Below are 16226 nucleotides of genomic sequence, written 5' to 3'. Positions count from 1 at the left end.
CGGAAAGTATTCAGACTCATTGAGTTTTTCCACATTTTGTTACGTTACAGCCTTAATCTAAAATGGATCCCAAAAATTTTTTTGCTCATCAAACTGTACACAATACCCAATTATGACAAAACAAAAACGTTTATTTTAGCTGATTTATAAAAATACAAAAACTGAAATATCACATTTACTATTTAGACCCTTTACTGAGTACTTTGTTGAAGCACCTCTGGCAGCGATTACAGGCTTGAGTCTTCTTGGGTATGACGCTACAAGCTTGGCACATCTGTATTTGTGGAGTTTCTCCTATTCTTCTCTGCAGATCTTCTCAAGCTCTGTCAGGTTTGATGGGGAGCGTTGCTACACAGATCTCTTCAGGTCTCTCCAGAGATGTTCGATCAGGTTTAAGTCTGGGATCTGGCTGGGCCAATCAAGGACATTCAGAGACTTGTCCGGAAGCCACTCCTGCATTGTCTTGGCTGTGTGCTTAGGGTCGTTGTCCTGTTGGAAGGTGAACCTTCGCCCCCAGTCTGAGGTCCTGAGCTTCAATCAGAACCCCTTTCACCCGTAGAGGGGGGAAGGATAAAACTAGTAGGGATTGACATTCACATCCTGTTGTAAATCAAGGGAGAAGATCCAGGCCTGTTCTCTCAAAATTCACCAAAGAAATGTTCTTTGTCTCAACATAACAGTCTCAGCGGGAAAAAGGTAACATGTTCAAAAGCGAATACTGGAACAATATTTCAAACAGGAACGTGGGGAATGGTAAGATGCGATCTATAGAACACTAATATCATTTTGTTATGTCATTAAAAATGTTATAAAGGAAATACTGTAACTTGGAAAGTACACACTATATAGCTGAAGTTACCATACTATGGGTTGTGCATGTAATCTGAAAAATTAGTGTTTTTGTTGAGGGGGATGTGATTTGACAAGTTAAGAGAATTATTTTCCATAACTTTGCACAGTGAGTAATCACCACCCCGAATTGAGGTCAGGGAACCTCCCCTTTCGAGCAAAAGGTATAAATGGGTTAAGAAAAAACCCACATTGAACCAGAAAAAGCGTGAAGCCGCAGCTACACGTTTAAAATGGTTTGAAGCTTGAATCTCAACCAGAGTTGGAATCTAAAAACAAAATCACCTCCCGAACAATCACTGGTACGACTGATTAGCTGTCCTAAGTAAGCTATCTTTGAAAGTGAATGTAAGTAGGACCATCCTGTTGCTCTGCTCAAAGCATCGTATTACGCTACTCATCCCCCCACTGGGGAATCATCTTCAAAGAAACATCTTCAAGAGCGAATGGAAGGAAAATCAACTCTGTAGTTCTGTTCAGGACTAGATGACAAGTCACAGGATACCGGGCAACTACGAAGAAGTACAACAGTAGAAGAGTTGTTGGAACCATTTTGGACAATCAGAGCCTTACAAGCATGCCGTAAAAAGGCTCAACCCCCTTATCAAGACTGGCCCGTTCACCGAGAGATCCCAGGCATTTCACGTAAATGCATTCATGATTTCATGCTCAAAGTGGGCAGTGGTTCATGTGCAAAATATATGGTTATTGTACGTGAGAGTAGTTTCTGAATGTGGTAATGTTAAGTGTCTCTGTCCCTCTCTCTCCCTCTCCATCTCTTCTTTAACTTCTCTAGGGTAGGGGGCAGCATTTTCACGTTTGGATGAAAAACATGCCCAAATTCAACTGCCAGTTACTCATCGCCAGGAGATAAGATATGCATATTAGTAGTAGATTTGGATAGAAAACACTCTGAAGTTTCTAAAACTGTTTGAATCATGTCTGTGAGTATAACAGAACTTATTTAGCAGGCGAAACCCCGAGGACAAACCATTCAGGTTTTTTATTTTTTTGAGGTCACTGTCTTTTCCATGAGTTTTCATTGGGAAACCAGATTTCAGTTCCTACGGCTTCCACTGGATGTCAACAGTCGTGAGAAATAGATTGAGGTTATTCCTTTGTGTAATGAAGAAATACGGCCATCTTGAAGTCGAGGCACTCCTGGTGCACTCCTGGTGTCCTAGACATGCGTTTCAATCAAACAGAAGGCATGCTACATATCGTTTTAATCCTGTATTGAACACATATCATCACGTCTTCAATTTTATCGATTATTAACGTTAAAAAATACCTAAAGTTGTATTACATAAGTAGTTTGACATTTTTTGGCAAAGTTTACAGGTAACCTTTGATATGTTTGAGCAAGTTGGAACCGGTGTTTTTCTGGATCAAACGCGCCAAATAAATGGACATATATCGACGGAATTAATCGAACAAAAGGACCATTTGTGATGTTTATGGGCCATATTGGAGTGCCAACAACAGAACCTCGTCAAAGGTAAGGCATGAATTATATTTTTATTCTGCGTTTTGTGTCTCTCCTGCAGGGTTGAAATGTTCTCTCTTTTGTTTACAATGGTGATATGCTCAGATAATAGCATCGTATGCTTTCGCTGAAAAGCCGATTTGAATTCTGACATGTTGGCTGGATTCACAACCAGTGTAGCTTTAATTTGTTATCTTTCATGCTTGATTTTAGTAATTTTCATAGTGATTCATTTTAATGTGGCACTATGCATTTTCTCAGGCATTTGCCAAGTGATACAGTAGCGTCTTGCCTAAACTCAGATTTTTGGATATAAATATGAACTTTACCGAACATAAAATACATGTATTGTGTAACATGAAGTCCTATGAGTGTCATCTGATGAAGATTATCAAAGGTTAGTGATTAATTTTATCTCTATTTCTGCTTTTTGTTAATGCTCTCTTTAGCTGGAAAAATGGCTGTCTTTTTCTGTGACTTGGCTCATACCTTACATAATTGTTTGGTGTGCTTTCGTCGTAAAACCTTTTAGCTTTAAAATGGTGTAAAATACTTGTATGTTTGAGGAATTTAAATTATGGGATTTCTGTTGTTTTGAATTTGGCACCCTGCAGTATCACTGGCTGTTGATGAGGTGGGACACGTCCCACATACCCTAGAGAGGTTAACAAGCATTCACGTGGTGGTCATTCCGCTAGGGACCTGTCTTCAGCGTATTACGTCTCCAGTCAATAACCAATACAGTGTGTGTTTATCCTAAATTCACATTTAATTAGCTTGCAAATAAATAATTAAACCAATTTGTGTAGTACTGAATATAAGTAAGGCTCTGGTTTTCGCAGATGCAAGGATTTTACAACTGTTCAGAATGATGATATGATACAGGGTTATGATTAATAAGTTGACTATTTATAGGCGTGATAGGTAAAGACCTTTTAGAGTTTAATTTGGGAGATGGTAACTCTAAAGAATCGCTCTCGTGGTGCCCCAGATTCTAATGAGTTAATTGTTACATGAATAATGAAAATAAAAATCGGGTAACAATTAAACATCGTTATTTAGATAAATAACAGTCTTCAGATTAATGTTAAAGTCACGACACCACCATGCATCACGGTAGGGATGGTGCCAGGTTTTCTCCGTACGCGATGCTTTGCATTCAGGCCAAAGAGTTCAATCAGACCAGAGTATCTTGTTTCTCATGGTCAGAGTCTTTAGGTGTCTTTTGGCAAACTCAAAGGGGGCTTTCATGTGCCTTTTACTGAGGAGTGGCTTCTGTAGGGCCACTAACGTAAAGGCCTGATTGGTGGAGTGCTGTAGAGATGGTTGACCTTCTGGAAAGTTCTCCCATGTATAGATTAATTCTAGAGCTCTGTCAGAGTGACCATCGGGTTCTTGGTCACCTCCCTGACCAAGGCCCTTCTCCCCCGATTTCCACTGTGTTCTTGGGGACCTTCAATGCTCCAGAAATGTTTTGGTACCCTTCCCCAGATCTGTGCCGCGACACAATCCTGTCTCGGAGCTCTAAGGACAATTCCTTCGACCTCATGGCTTGGTTTTTGCTCTGACATGCACTGTCAACTGTGGGACATTATATAAACAGGTGTGTGCCTTTCCAAATCATGTCAATCAATTTAAATTTACCACAGGTGGACCAATCAAGTTGTCGAAACATCTGAAGGATGATCAATGGAAACAGGATGCACATGAGCTCAATTTCAAGTCTCCTAGCAAAGGGTCTGAATACTTATGTAAATAAGAGATCTGTTTTTATTTTTAATGAATGTGCAAAAATTTCGAAGAACCTGTTTTCGCTTTGTCATTATGGGGAATTGTGTGTAGATTGATGAGGGGAAAAAATGATTGAACCCATTTTAGAATAAGGCTGTAAAAAAAGTCAAGGGGTCTGAATATTTTCAGAATGCACTGTTTATAGATTGGGTCCGTACCTGTAGAAGGACCACTTGAGCAGGAACTGTCGTGCGGCCCTGGGAAAGCTGGGGCTACCTTCGTGGGGCTTAAGGACCTGGTTGACCACGTTGTCAAGCCAGGCGGCCCACTGGTCCAGAGAGCTCTGCTGCTGCAGGGTCACCTTGAAGTCCTGCTCCAGCCGCTGGACCACGCTCTCATCACACTGACACACCCACGACGCCTGCTCCTGTTTCCCAACACACACAAAACACATCATACAAATAATATGTACATAGACATACAGTCACAACTATCAACAGGTGTTGATAGGTAGAGGCGTACCTGTACGTTGGCAAAGTCGACACGATTGAGGTCGCTGAGCATCTGGTTAATCTGAGAGGTGTTCTGCAGCACGGCGCGGGCCGCCTGGGCCAGGTGGTTCAGAGAGGTGTACCGACGCAGGGTCTGGGCAAATGCACTCACCACCGCTGCCTAGAAAATGCACAGGGGAGAGGTGATTGACTTCACCAGGGAATGTCTCTCAGTGTACCGTTACTACTGTATCTGGGAGTATCCAGGGACACTATCAGGATGAGCATTTTCTGTACCTTGGTGCGGACAATCTCATTGGGAAAGTCGCTCATAGCTGTGGTCAGCCAGCCCTCCAGACTCTTGGCGAAGTTGCGGATGGCCTGAGTGAGAGTGCCTGCAATACAAAACAGAACCTGGATAAATATAAATGACTGGGGAGGAGTATGTGTTTGACTTGGAGTAGCAATGACGAAGTGTAGTAATAGTGTTGAAGGTATTCAGGTGAACGTACTGGGGACAGGGCGCAGCACGTCAGGGATGAGGATCTCCACCAAGGCCTGGTACAAGATGTGGTCACAGCTCCTCATCCACAGCTTGACAGGCTCATACTTGCACAGAGCAATCAGCTTCTGCCTGGGGATCACCCCCTCCATGTCCTCATCACTACAGACACACATAGCATTCAATCACTAACAGCACAGTTTTAAATCACAGAAAACATGCATATAATACCTGCATGTTTTTCCTAATTCAAATAGAGTACTTTAGTGGTCTGACCTGTTGGGGATGGTGGTGGTTCCGTCACTAGATGGCGCTGTTGAAAACCAGAAGGTCTGCCACAGTTTCTCAATGTAGTGGAACTGGAGGTTCATCACCACGTCCAGAGTAGCCTAGGGGAGGAGAGGAGTGGAGGATGGGGAATGACAAAACACACCAAGTGGAGCCATGGCAACCAGACACACAACAAAGTTTCTCTGCAGCAGCCTCCCAACTGAACCCTCAGTTTGAGTGCGAGGCCAAGCCTAACACTGCCTTCCTTCCAACCCATCCACAACGAGGACCATATTTGAGTGACTACGAATGAAACTCTAATATGAATTTAATGTTTGTTTTTTAATAACATGGGTTATAGGGCAAGGACAATACCAGTATCGCGGTATCATGGCAAGGAAACAAAACATGAGGCGGATTTAACTTCTTTAGGAAAACAGCCCTAATGTTGGAAACAATTATGTTGTCGTCGAGTCACATTTATTTTACAAAGCTAAAACAAACAATATTTTGCAAACAGCAGGTTTTGAAAGAACCAAAGAGTTGTCTGCTTCGGGTTTTCATTTTTTCCATGGAAAACATATGGCGATACTAGGATCAACCTGGCCCTAATGATTATAGTGTGTGCTATAAGAGCTCCCTGTGACATTGGCAGGCTCAACTCCCCACCCACACGTGACTTCCTCATTCCTGTTTGAACTCTAACTTAGAGCTATGAGCATGTGCTACACACTAATCAACACTCCACTGTAACAGATCCATGACAGTAAATCTTAAGTATAATAAATCTAACTCACTATACAAATTTCCAGTATGGGCTAAAAGGAGACAACTTCAGTGAGAATTTGTAAAAAAGTATTTTATATAAACGTTACACAACAAAGAGACCAGAAACAAAGGCCACAGAAACCCTACAGTAGGTTTTAATAGCACATAGACAAAACATACAGGACGCTCACTGCTGTCTATCAGTGCTCTGTGGTACAGTGTCTCTCTTCACTATGATTCACACCATGCCCAGAGATTCTCCTTTGGCAGGACATGCTCCCTGTCTCCAGTTACAGCCCCCAGCACAGTATAGGCTTTCCTTCAATCACATGATATGTTTTTGCTTCCAAGAATCACCATGGCAACCGTGTTTACCGTTGCCCCAGCAACAGCTTAAACACTGAACTCCAAAACAAAAAGGAGAATTCCCCTGCCCCTACAAACAAGTGTTTTACCTCCCCAGTTTTACCACACAGGAAAAACAGCGTGCTGGAGACAGAGGAGAGATAGAGAAAGAGAGAGAGGAGCAGGCTGGGACTGAGGTTCCTTAACGTTGCCCCAACACACATTTACTTCTTAATGTGGTTCCAGGCTGAAGTTTTTATTACTAATTGTATCATTCAACTCAGATTCAACGGCAGGCTTCATTGGCATGGCTGATAGCAGGATATTTGTTTATCAAAAATCAACTTTGACATTAATAATTGCAAGTATGGAAGCAAAAGCCAATGAAGATGGATGTGGAGGTAATTCATACATTGCTTGCTTGAACAAATGTTCAAATAACAAAGCTGTAGATTTTGTTCCACTGAATGCAGGGTGAGGAATACGTTCTTCCTGAAACTACACCTTGATTTGTCCTTTGTACACTTATCTTTATTTGCTTTGTAAATTTCAATTACCATTAATAATCCTCCTAGTATAAAGTTAACAGATCGTTGTTTGCTCACAAAGAGAAAAGCGCATTAACATTAAAAACGCACACACATAGCGCTGTGAGAGTGACAGAAATGTACCGGGCAGATAAAGGCAGGAGCCCATGTGCCCATCCACAGACAAGGCAACACAAAGGCCCAGGGGGAGGCGAGCACAAAGACACCAAGATGTCCACCCAGCACGCTGAAAGGTTAATTGGCATGTCTTAAAGGCTTGGCTGAGATGAAAGGAGGCTGGAACAAAAGGAGCGTGGTGTGGCTGGACAGAGGGAGGCCACGGATAATATCATAAACCCACGGCTTCAGCGCTTTAATTAAGCTCTTCAGGGCCCCTCTCCCTTTCTGTACATCTTCTCTCTGTAGCTTGAAAAGTCCCCAAAATATTTACATTAAACATTTCACTCACTCATCACTGTATCCCATCCAGGGAGGTGGTATTGTCATCAGCCACATTCAACAGTAACTAAGGAGGTTATAGCACCAGCTCTGAAATGGAACTTCCCTCATACATCAACTAGGACAGGACCAATGTTCGCTCAAATTCTTTTCAGCATTGAGCAAATTACAGGTCTTGTGAGCAGAAACACATTTTTTGCGAGAATTCTGTTTAACTTCCGGCGCGCATTAACTGTGAACACAGAGGCTGTACACACTAAGTTATAGTTTCAGAAAGTGGCTAATAGGCCTACATTATGCTCAAATAGTCTATCAACAAAACCAATAGAGCAAATGCCATAACATTTCCACATTGATTCAGAAAGTATTCATACCCCTTAACTTTTCCCACATTTTGCTGTGTTACAGCCTGAATTTAAAATGGATTAAATTGAGATAGTGAGAGATACTGGACAACAGTAACACACACAATACCCCATAATGTCAAAGTGGAATTGGTTTTAGATTTTTTTTTTTTTTTTACAAATGAAGTAAAAACATCTAGATTTTTGAATGACTACCTTGTCTCTGTGCCCCACACATGCAATTATTTGTAAAGTTCTGTAACTAGGTCACTCAGGAAAATTAAATTACGTCTTGGTAAGCAACTCCAGTGTTTATTTGGTCTTATGTTTTAGGTTATTTCATTTGAAATATTTTATTATTACAACAATAACAATATTACACATCAATACAGGCACATTCCTGTGAATACAATGAAAAAAATTAAATATTACACCAGGCGAACTAACTTAAGAGTCTGTTTCCAACAACATGATTGGTCTCCAATTGTCCAGGTAAAGAGAGTCCTTCTTTGGTTTGGGTATAAGAACTATTTGTCCCCGTCTCAAAGGAGTTGGTAAGATCGCATTAGCAAAACCCTCTTTGTAGACCGAAAGCAATAACTCTTAATATCAGGCCAAAAATGTTAATGTACCTATAGGTATTTGTTAAATGGCTTGGTCCAACTCAGTAATATCTATATCAGAATCGCAGAGTTTCTTAAACCTTTTTTTCTATAGGATTAACAGAGTTATTAACTGAATCAAAAAAGGAATCCAAGTCACCTTCTGAAAGATGAGATTGATATAGTGAACTGTGGAAAGTGTATTTTCTTATTAAATCACTTCAAGATCATCAGATATAGTGTCATTTACATAAATGGATGTAATACTATTCATATTCTGTATACTCCTCTCCAAATTAAATAAATAATACATGTGTTTTTCTCACCTTTTTCAATCCATTTGGCCTTTGAACGGATGAAGGCACCCTGTGCTTTATCGTTGTATATGTCCTCCAATTCATATTGGCATTTAGCAAGCTCTGCCTTTTCATTCTAATTTAAATCAAGTTTATTGAGCAGCCTGTTAATATCATCAGTAATATCAATCTGCTTGGAGAATCTTTTCTGAGCTAGCATTTTACCAGTAATGATGGCAAGATATCGAATTTTAGATTGTAAACAAAATGACTCATTCTTTAAAAGAAAATATTTACATTTCCAGTATGCTTTAGAAAATCTCATTATCAAAACAAAAGGAAAGAATAATGGAACAATGATCTGTCAGATGAGCTGAGGAAATACTACAGTCACTGACAAGATTCATAAGATTGGAAGATACCAACCAATAATCAATTCTAGATTTTAATTGCCTGTCACTAGTAGAGTTGAACCAAGACAATTGTTTTAAAGTTGGATTCTGTGAACGCCAAATAACGGAAAGTTGAAAGTTGGAGCAGAAATGTAGAATTAAGTTATTAAAACAATGAGCTGACTGCCTGGTGGGATACCTATCCATCCAGTCATCAGGAGCAACATTATAAATCACCAACAATAATGTTATCTGTAGAATATTTGTTTTTCAACTCAATTAAGACTTTACTAATAGATGTTAGAAGATAGTTTTTTGGCCATATGTTATAGCCATAAATATTTACCAATACGTAACGTGACCCTTTATATTCAAAAACAATAGTTATCCAGTGACCCTCACCACACCTGCTTTCTAAAACTGTACCTGGAAACCGTCTGAAAAGTATTCCCACACCAGCAGAATGAGATGAGCCATGGCTAAAAACAATCTTGTCACCCCATTTTGAAGTCCAACATTTAAAGTCAGCATCTGAGGAATGTCTCTCTCGAAAAAAATAAAAAATAAATTGAACTTCAATGAATCTTTACAAAAACTAAAAATTGCCTTGCGTTTTAAATTGTTACGTAAACCCCTGGTGTTCAATGATAGAAAAGGAAAGAGAAATGTTGAAGAGAAGAGTATCTGAGATAAACGTGTTTTCTAGAATAAACAGGGAATAATATAATAAATAATATAAGGTGACATAATATAAGGTAACATAAGCCCTTCAAAAATGTAATTGACGAACAGTAACAACTAGGGTTGCAAAGGGTCGGAAACCTTCCAGTAAACTTCCAGAATTTTTCCTAACATTTTCCATGGGAAGTTAAGCCCGGGAATTTTGCTTAAATTAATTAAAAAAGTTAGCTAATAACAGTAAACCTTTTTTGTGGGTTACACAAGGCCATTCTAGGTCTTCTGGCATATTTTGGTTAAACTATCCCCAATTCAATGGAATTGCAACACTCTTCCATCACATGTACAGCTGATTCTCAAGATCTTGCACACTAATGAGATGCTATTGAGCCCACACTTCTACACTGTCTGAGCCAAGGAATACATGCTATCTGGTAAGTTTTGATTACAATACTGGGTGGGGTGAATATAATTTATATGACATTTTTGTTAACTAGTAAATAGTAGCCTACAGCATAGGGTGCTTAGATCATTTCTAACATACCAATTTCTGCTAGTTAGTTGTTGCTACCATGTGGGTTTTAGCTTGCTTGAGCCTGCTAACTGAATTTAATTCACCTGTTTCCATACATTTTTCACTTTAAACAACTCCTTAGTAAGATAAATGTTTTAATGGGTTTTTTACTCTTTTTTCTAATCTTTACAGGAAAATGCCACGGGCCTTATTTGATGTGTGGAGACATTTCACTGCAGCTAATGTATCAAATCTTTATTTGCCACATGCGCCAAATACAACAAGTGTAGACTTTACCGTGACATGCTTACTTACAAGCCCTTCACCAACATTGCAGTTCAAGAAGAAAATATTTACCAAGTAGGCTAAAAAGTAATAAAAGGTAACACAATAAGAATAACAGGGCTATATTTACACAGGGGCACCGGTACCGAGTCAGTGTGCAGGGGTACAGGCTAGTTGAGGTAATCTGTACATGTAGGTGGGGGCGAAGTGACTGTACATAGGTAACAAACAGCGAGTAGCAGCAGTGTACAAGGGGAGGGAGGGGGTTCGAAGGGGTTATTTGGACACCTGTACCGAAGACGAATTCCTCTGACCTCGGTACCGTTACTTCTGGGGGAGTGTCAAAATCTTCCACATAGTTGACAGTATCTACCTCGGTTACGACAGCTCCCTCTACCTTTTTACTAGCTTCCATCTCAGCTAATGTTACTAGCTAGATAATCTTGTCTGAACTTGCTTGAAGTATAACAAAGTGGAAAAGTGATGTTCGATAAGCCATCAAACTAATTTTTTTTAAATACAAAAAAAACAGCAATTGTGTTCATCAAACTCAAATTACAGCTTGAATTGAATTTAAAGTTCAGGAGCTCAGTTTAATGCGATCACTCACTCCTCCATCTTGTCCCCCACCCCGTGTTTTAGGTTATTGTCCTGCTGAAAGGTGAATTTGTCTCCCAGTGTCTGTTGGAAAGCAGACAACCAGGTTTTCCTCTAGAAGTCTACCTGTGCTTAGCTCTATTCCATTTATTTTTTATCCTAAACACCCTAGTCCTTGCAAATGAAAAGCATACCCATAACATGATGCAGCCACCACCATGTTTGAAAATATAAAGAGTGGTACTCAGTGATATGTTTGGGTCAAATCCAACACAACACTTTGTATTCAGGACATAGTGTTCCTTTCTTTTCCTCATTGTTTACAGTTTTACTTTAGTGCCTTATTATTGCAAACAGGATGCATGTTTTGGAATATTTGTATTCTGTACAGGCTTCTTTCTTTTCACTCACATTTAGATTAGTATTGTGGCGTAACTACAATGGTGTTGATCCATCCTCAGTTCTCCTACCACAGCCATTAAACTCTGTTTTAAAGTCACCATTGGCCACATGGTGAAATCCCTGAGCTGTTTCCTTCCTTTCCGGCAACGGAGTTAGGAAGGACGCTTGTATCTTTGTAGTGACTGGATGTATTGATACATCATACAAAGTGTAATTAATAACTTCACCATGCTCAAAGGGATATTCCATGTCTGCTTTTCTTGTTGCCATCTTTTTTTAATTTCACCTTTATTTAACCAGGTAGGCTAGTTGCGAACAATTCTCATTTGAAACTGCGACCTGGCCAAAATAAAGCAAAGCAGTTTGACACATACAACAACACTGAGTTACACATGGAATAAACATAACATACAATCAATAACAGAGTTGAAGAAAATCTATATACAGTGAGTGCAAATGAGGTAAGATAAGGGAGTTTAGGCAATAAATAGGCCATGGTGGCGAAGTAATTACAATTAAACACTGGAATGGTAGATGTGCCCGAAGATGAATGTGCAAGTAGAGATACTGGGGTGCAAAAGAGCAAGATAAATAAATACAGTATGGGGATGAGGTATATAGATGGGCTGTTTACAGATGGGCTATGTACAGGTGCAGTGATCTGTGAGCTGCTCTGACAGCTGGTGCTTAAAGCTAGTGAGGGAGATAAGTGTTTCCAGCTTCAGAGATTTCTGCACTTCGTTCCAGTCATTGGCAGCAGAGAACTGGAAGAAAAGGAGACCAAAAGGAGACCAATTGGCTTTGGGGGTGACCAGTGAGATATACCTGCTGGAGCGCATGCTACGAGTGGGTGCTGCTATGGTGACCAGTGAGCTGAGATAAGGCGGGGCTTTACCTAGCAGAGACTTGTAGATACTCGTTGCCAAACCCACTGGCTACAGGTTATGAAGCGAGGGCCAACCAACGGGAGCGTACAGGTCGCAGTGGTGGGTAATGTATGGAGCTTTGGTGACAAAACGGATGGCACTGCGATAGACTGCATCCAGTTTGTTGAGTAGAGTGTTGGGGGCTATTTTATAGATGACATCACCGAAGTCGAGGATCGGTAGGATGGTCAGTTTTACGAGGGTATGTTTGGCAGTATGAGTGAAGGATGCTTTGTTGCGATATACGAAGCCGATTCTAGATTTAATTTTGGATTGGAGATGCTTAGTGTGAGTCTGGAAGGAGAGTTTACAGTCTAACCAGACACCTAGGTATTTGTAGTTGTCCACGTATTCTAAGTCAGAGCCGTCCAGAGTAGTGATGCTGGACGGGCGGGCATTGATCGATTGAATAGCATGCATTTAGTTTTACTTGCATTTAAGAGCAGTTGAGGCCACAGAAGGAGAGTTGTATGGCATTGAAGCTCATCTGGAGGTCAGTTAACACAGTGTCCAAAGAGGGGCCAGAAGTATACAGAATGGTGTCGTCTGCATAGAGGTGGATCAGAGAATCACCAGCAGCAAGAGCGACATCATTGATGTATACAGAGAAGAGAGTCGGCCCGAGAATTTAACCCTGTGGCACCCCCATAGAGACTGCCAGAGGTCCGGACAACAGGCCCTCCGATTTGACACACTGAACTCTAGAGTAGTTGGTGAACCAGGCGAGGCAATCATTTGAGAAACCAAGGCTGTCGAGTAGAATGTGGTGATTGACAGAGTCGAAAGCCTTGGCCAGGTCAATGAATACGGCTGCACAGTAATGTCTCTTATCGATGGCGGTTATGATGTCGTTTAGGACCTTGAGCGTGGCTGAGTTGCACCCATGACCAGCTCTGAAACCAGACTGCATAGCGGAGAAGGTACGGTGGGATTCGAAATGGTCAGTAATCTGTTAACTTGGCTTTCGAAGACCTTAGAAAGACAGGGTAGGATAAATATAGGTCTGTAGCAGTTTGGGTCTAGTGTCATCCACTTTGAAGAGGGGGATGACCGCGTCAGCTTTCCAATCTTTGGGAATCTCAGACGATACGAAAGAGAGGTTGAACAGGCTAGTAATAGGGGTTGCAAATATTTCTGGCAGATCATTTTAGAAAGAGAGGGTCCAGGTTGTCTAGCCCGGCTTATTTGTAGGCGTCCAGATTTTGCAGCTCTTTCAGAACATCAGCTATCTGGATTTGGGTGAAGGAGAAATGGTGGGGGCTTGGGCGGGTTGCTGTGGAGGGTGCCGGACAGTTGAGCGGGGTAGGGGTAGTCAGGTGGAAAGCATAGCAAGCCGTAGAGAAATGCTTATTGAAATTCTCAATTATAGTGGATGTATCAGTGGTAACAGCGTTTCCTAGCCTCTGAGCAGTGGGCAGCTGGGAGGAGGTGCTCTTATTCTCCATGGACTTTACAGTGTCCCAGAACTTTTTTGAGTTTGTAGTACAGGATGCAAATTTCTGTTTGAAAAAGCTAGCCTTAGCTTTCCTAATTGCCTGTGTATATTTGTTCCTAACTTCTCTGAAAAGTTGCATATCACGGGGGCTATTCGATGCTAATGCAGAATGCCACAGGATGTTTTTGTGCTGGTCAAGAGCAGACAGGTCTGGAGTGAACCAATGACTATATATATTCCTAGTTCTACATTTTTTGAACGGGGCATGCTTATTTAAGATGGTGAGGAAAGCACTTTTAAAGAATAACCAGGCATCCTCTACTGACGGGATGAGGTCAATGTCATTCCAGGATACCCCGGCCAGGTCGATTACAAAGGCCTGCTCGCAGAAGTGTTTTAGGGAGCGTTTGACAGTGATGAGGGTTGGTCGTTTGGTCGCAGACCCATTACGGATGCAGGCAATGAGGCAGTGATCGCCGAGATCTTGATTGAAAACAGCAGCGGTGTATTTGGAGGGCGAGTTAATTAGGATATCTACCCTACATTACTCATCTCATATGTATATACTGTACTCGATACCATCTACTGCATCTTGCCTATGCCGTTCTGTACCATCACTCATTCATATATCTTTATGTACATATTCTTTATCCCTTTACACTTGTAAGGGGATAAGGTAGTAGTTGTGGAATTGTTAGGTTAGATTACTCGTTGGTTATTACTGCATTGTCGGAACTAGAAGCACAAACATTTCACTACACTCGCATTAACATCTGCTAACCATGTGTATGTGACAAATACAATTTGATCTATGAGGGTGCCCGTGTTTACGGATTTGGCAGAGGGTGGTCTATAGCAATCGGCAACAGTGAGACTTGTTTCTGGAAAGGTGAATTTTTAGAAGTAGAAGCTCGAATTGTTTGGTTACAGACCTGGGTAGTAAGACAGAACTCTGCAGGCTATCTTTGCAGTAGATTGCAACACCGCCCCCTTTGGTAGTTCTATCTTGGCGGAAAATGTTATAGTTAGGGATGGAGATTTCAGGGTTTTTGGTGGTTTTCCTAAGCCAGCATTCAGACATGGCTAAGACATCCGGGTTGGCAGAGTGTGCTAAAGCAGTGAGTAAAACAAATTTAGGGAGTAGGCTTCTAATGTTAACATGCATGAAACCAAGGCTTTTACGGTTACAGAAGACAAAAAATGAGAGCACCTGGGGAGTGGGAGTGGAGCTAGGCACTGCAGGACCTGGATTAACCTCTACATCACCAGAGGAACAGAGGAGAAGTAGGATAAGGGTACGGCTAAAGGCTATACGAACTGCCCGTCTGGCACGTTCGGAACAGAGAGTAAAAGGAGCAGATTTCTGGGAATGATAGCATAGATTCAAGGCATAGTGTACAGACAAAAGGTAAGGTAGGATGTGAGTACATTGGAGGTAAACCTAGGCATTGAGTAATGATGAGAGAGATATAGTCTCTAGAGACATTTAAAACAGGTGATGTCATCGCATATGTAGGAGGTGGAACAACATGGTTGGTTAATAAGGCATAATGAGCAGGGCTAGAGGCTCTACAGTGAAATAAGACAGTAATCACTAACCCGGACAGTAATGGACGAGGCATATTGATATTAGAGAGAGGCATGCGTAGCCAAGTGAACATATGGGTCCAGTGAGTGGTTGGGCTGGCTGGGGACACGGCGATTCAGACAGTTAGCAGGCCGGTGCTAACAAGCTAGCAGTTAGCAGGCCGGGGCAAGCAAGCTAGCAGTTAGCAGACCGGGGCAAGCACGCTAGCAGTTAGCAGACCGGGGCTAGCAAGTTAGCAGAAGGACCTTTGGGGGACGCCGCGATGGAGTTGTCTGTTTTTGCCTCTTCGTGCGCTGACGTTGATAGACCAGTCGTGGATTAGTAGGGTTCCAAGTAGCTCTAGGTAGCTAGCAGGCCGCGGTTAGCAGAATGGGCCTTCAGCGGACGTCGCGCCTGAGGGGCCTGTTGGAATCCTTGGGCAGATTATGTCGGTATTCCAGTTCCATGCCCCGTACCGGCAGTAGAAGGGGTCCGGATATTGTAGCCCGGGAGTGTGCTTCGGTGGTAGCCAAGGAGCCGTAGCCGGGCTAGCTTCAGGCTAATTGGTGCTTGCTCCGGGATGGAAACGCTAGCCAGGAGTAGTCACCCGGGATTGCGATTAGCTAGTTGCGAAGATCCAGATGAAAATGTTCAGAGTTTGATGTAGGAATCCGGGGATATGGAGAGAAAAAAAAAATAGGTCCGTTATGCTCTGGTTTGAGTCACGTTGTACGAACTGGCGATAGCTTTCCGAGCTAAA

At 41.8% G+C, this 16226-nt stretch overlaps 1 protein-coding gene across 4 annotated transcripts in view; it reads right to left on the bottom strand.

The window, feature by feature from the left end:
- The window catches only part of rfx2 (regulatory factor X, 2 (influences HLA class II expression)), a 76996-nt gene that overhangs the window by 4474 nt on the left and 56296 nt on the right, over positions 1–16226 (bottom strand). For all 4 annotated transcript variants that reach the window (XM_055861349.1, XM_055861351.1, XM_055861350.1 and 1 more), the window contains 5 exons: positions 5336–5448; positions 5070–5221; positions 4855–4952; positions 4589–4738; positions 4285–4493 (listed from right to left, as the gene is read on the bottom strand). In XM_055861349.1, the coding sequence (XP_055717324.1) occupies positions 4285–4493; positions 4589–4738; positions 4855–4952; positions 5070–5221; positions 5336–5448 (722 nt within the window). The remainder of the gene's footprint in view (positions 1–4284; positions 4494–4588; positions 4739–4854; positions 4953–5069; positions 5222–5335; positions 5449–16226) is intronic.

Source organism: Salvelinus fontinalis, chromosome 14 (assembly GCF_029448725.1).
Source record: "Salvelinus fontinalis isolate EN_2023a chromosome 14, ASM2944872v1, whole genome shotgun sequence".
In the NCBI taxonomy this organism is placed as follows: Eukaryota; Metazoa; Chordata; class Actinopteri; order Salmoniformes; family Salmonidae; genus Salvelinus; species Salvelinus fontinalis.
Note: the sequence above shows the minus strand (reverse complement) of the source record. Positions and strands in the feature narration are given on the sequence as shown.